This window comes from Phytophthora parasitica, assembly GCF_000247585.1.
Source record: "Phytophthora parasitica INRA-310 unplaced genomic scaffold supercont2.178, whole genome shotgun sequence".
Taxonomy (NCBI): Eukaryota; Oomycota; class Peronosporomycetes; order Peronosporales; family Peronosporaceae; genus Phytophthora; species Phytophthora nicotianae.
This window is the reverse complement of record NW_008649164.1, coordinates 39271-41068: the sequence shown is the minus strand read 5'-3', so window position 1 is coordinate 41068 and position 1798 is coordinate 39271. Positions and strand designations below refer to the sequence as shown.

The 1798-nt window shown below is 49.3% G+C and overlaps 1 protein-coding gene across 1 annotated transcript; it reads left to right on the top strand.

The window, feature by feature from the left end:
• Positions 1 to 545: 545 nt before the first annotated feature.
• On the top strand, positions 546 to 785 carry PPTG_24716 (hypothetical protein; the record flags this gene model as incomplete). The annotated part of the gene is made up of 1 exon (XM_008918299.1): positions 546 to 785. A coding segment is annotated over one exon (240 nt), but the record flags the coding sequence as incomplete, so codon positions are not given.
• Between the last annotated feature and the right edge of the window lie 1013 nt (positions 786 to 1798).

Below are 1798 nucleotides of genomic sequence, written 5' to 3'. Positions count from 1 at the left end.
GGAGGTCGCATTCTCTGTTCATGTCGCTAATTAAGATTTTTCTCTCTGGTAGCCTAACACCCACCATCGATCCCAGTGGTAATCGCAGTTACATGCTTGCGAACCCGCCGACGTTGAAGGAAGCTATAGATCTTGCTGCCAAGTACGATATAACCCACTTCGTGGAAGATGCCAATGATCGCCAAGTCCACATCGAAATAAAGCGGCACTCAAGCGGACAAAGTCATGAAATAAGAAGCCTTTCCAGGGAAAACGTTACCCTGACAACGGTGGGCTCAATCCAAAACTTGACACTTAGCGCATCGAAGATCGTACCGCAAGAAACCAGGTCTATCCAGACTGACTCCTACGCTTGGAAGGGAGAAGAAGCGACGCAGAAAAACAAGAGCCCCCGTCATTGAAAAAGAACTCTACTGCGGAGGAGAACGTAACCAGAACAATAAATTGAACAATTTCAGTCTTACCGTTCTGTGTGAAAACCTCTCGTTTGCAAGTCATGTCCACCGTTCTCACATATTCCGATAGAGACGTGTGGTGGCCCCTAGCAGCACCCAGCGAGTATACTACTCGATTGTCGAGCTACCACGATCTCTATTTCCAAACGTTGTGTTACGAGGAACCAGCTCCATACAACGCTGGTTGGAGACAAGAAGCTTCGTGTTGAGCCGGGGGACAACCAAATTATTGAAACCAAAGTGGAAGTATACCAATCGCGACAGAAGATTGCCGGCGTGGACAAGCCACAGATCGACTGGAGTGGCCGGCGAATCGAAGGAACAGGATAACAAAAAGAATGCTCTGCACTATAAGCGGACAGGCGAGACTTGTGAACGTAGACTGGTTATTGCCTCCGCGCTTCGGAGATCTGTCGAGACGGAAAAAAAACTAAATCGTGTCGGTATGCCGTGGTGAAAACGGATGTGAAGTCTGCGGGCAAACCTACCTGCGACGCAGTGCAGATGGAGAGCTCAAGTGTTGTTTGCGAGCAACAAAGAGACGTGCCAGCCGGCAAGCGTTTGGAGGTGACGGACAGCTTGGAAGAAAAGGAGCGCTAGGGTACTGCAGGAGCGGTAGATGCAGTGTCAGGGGGGTAGACAGCGTCTTTAGAAGATGTCCGCAATGAGTGTGAATGATGTTGCGAATGTACAGACCACGTACGTCATGCGGATGAAACGTCAGAAGTGCCTGAGAATCAAGACCAAGTTGGTTGACGAACCAGTTTTCATGTTGGTTTTGCTCGGAAGCGCTAAGACACAACGGTATCTGAAGACGGATTGGGCCTTCCGGAACAAGACCTACTTATGGGATACATGGACAACGTGTTCCGTCCTGAGTTTCCCGAAGTTTTACCCGAGATACGAGAGATCGAACACCGGATTGATGTGAAAGATCCAAATCTCGCAACGTATCGACAACAGTGGCGCCTGTTGGCTGAGCACGAACGCGAGATCCCGTGTTGAGTTGAGGACATGTTGAGAAAGAAGTTTATACGCCCGAGCCTCAGTCTTCATGCTGCACCGATATTCTGTGTTCAGAAACCTGTCGGGTGGAGGATCGGCACTTAAACTCGAACATAGTGCGCCAAAGTATTCAAGACCTTGGTTGCAGATTTCGAGTTGTATTAAAGAAATAACCCGCGATTGACGGTATCAGTAGAACTTCTAGAGCCACCGGGCATTCTATATGAGCGGCGGAGATCTACATCCATGGCCTTCATCACGGGCTTGTCGCGAACGAGCGCAAGTTTGACTCATTTTGGGTAGCAGTCGATCAGCTAACCATGCGATGTCACTTCGTC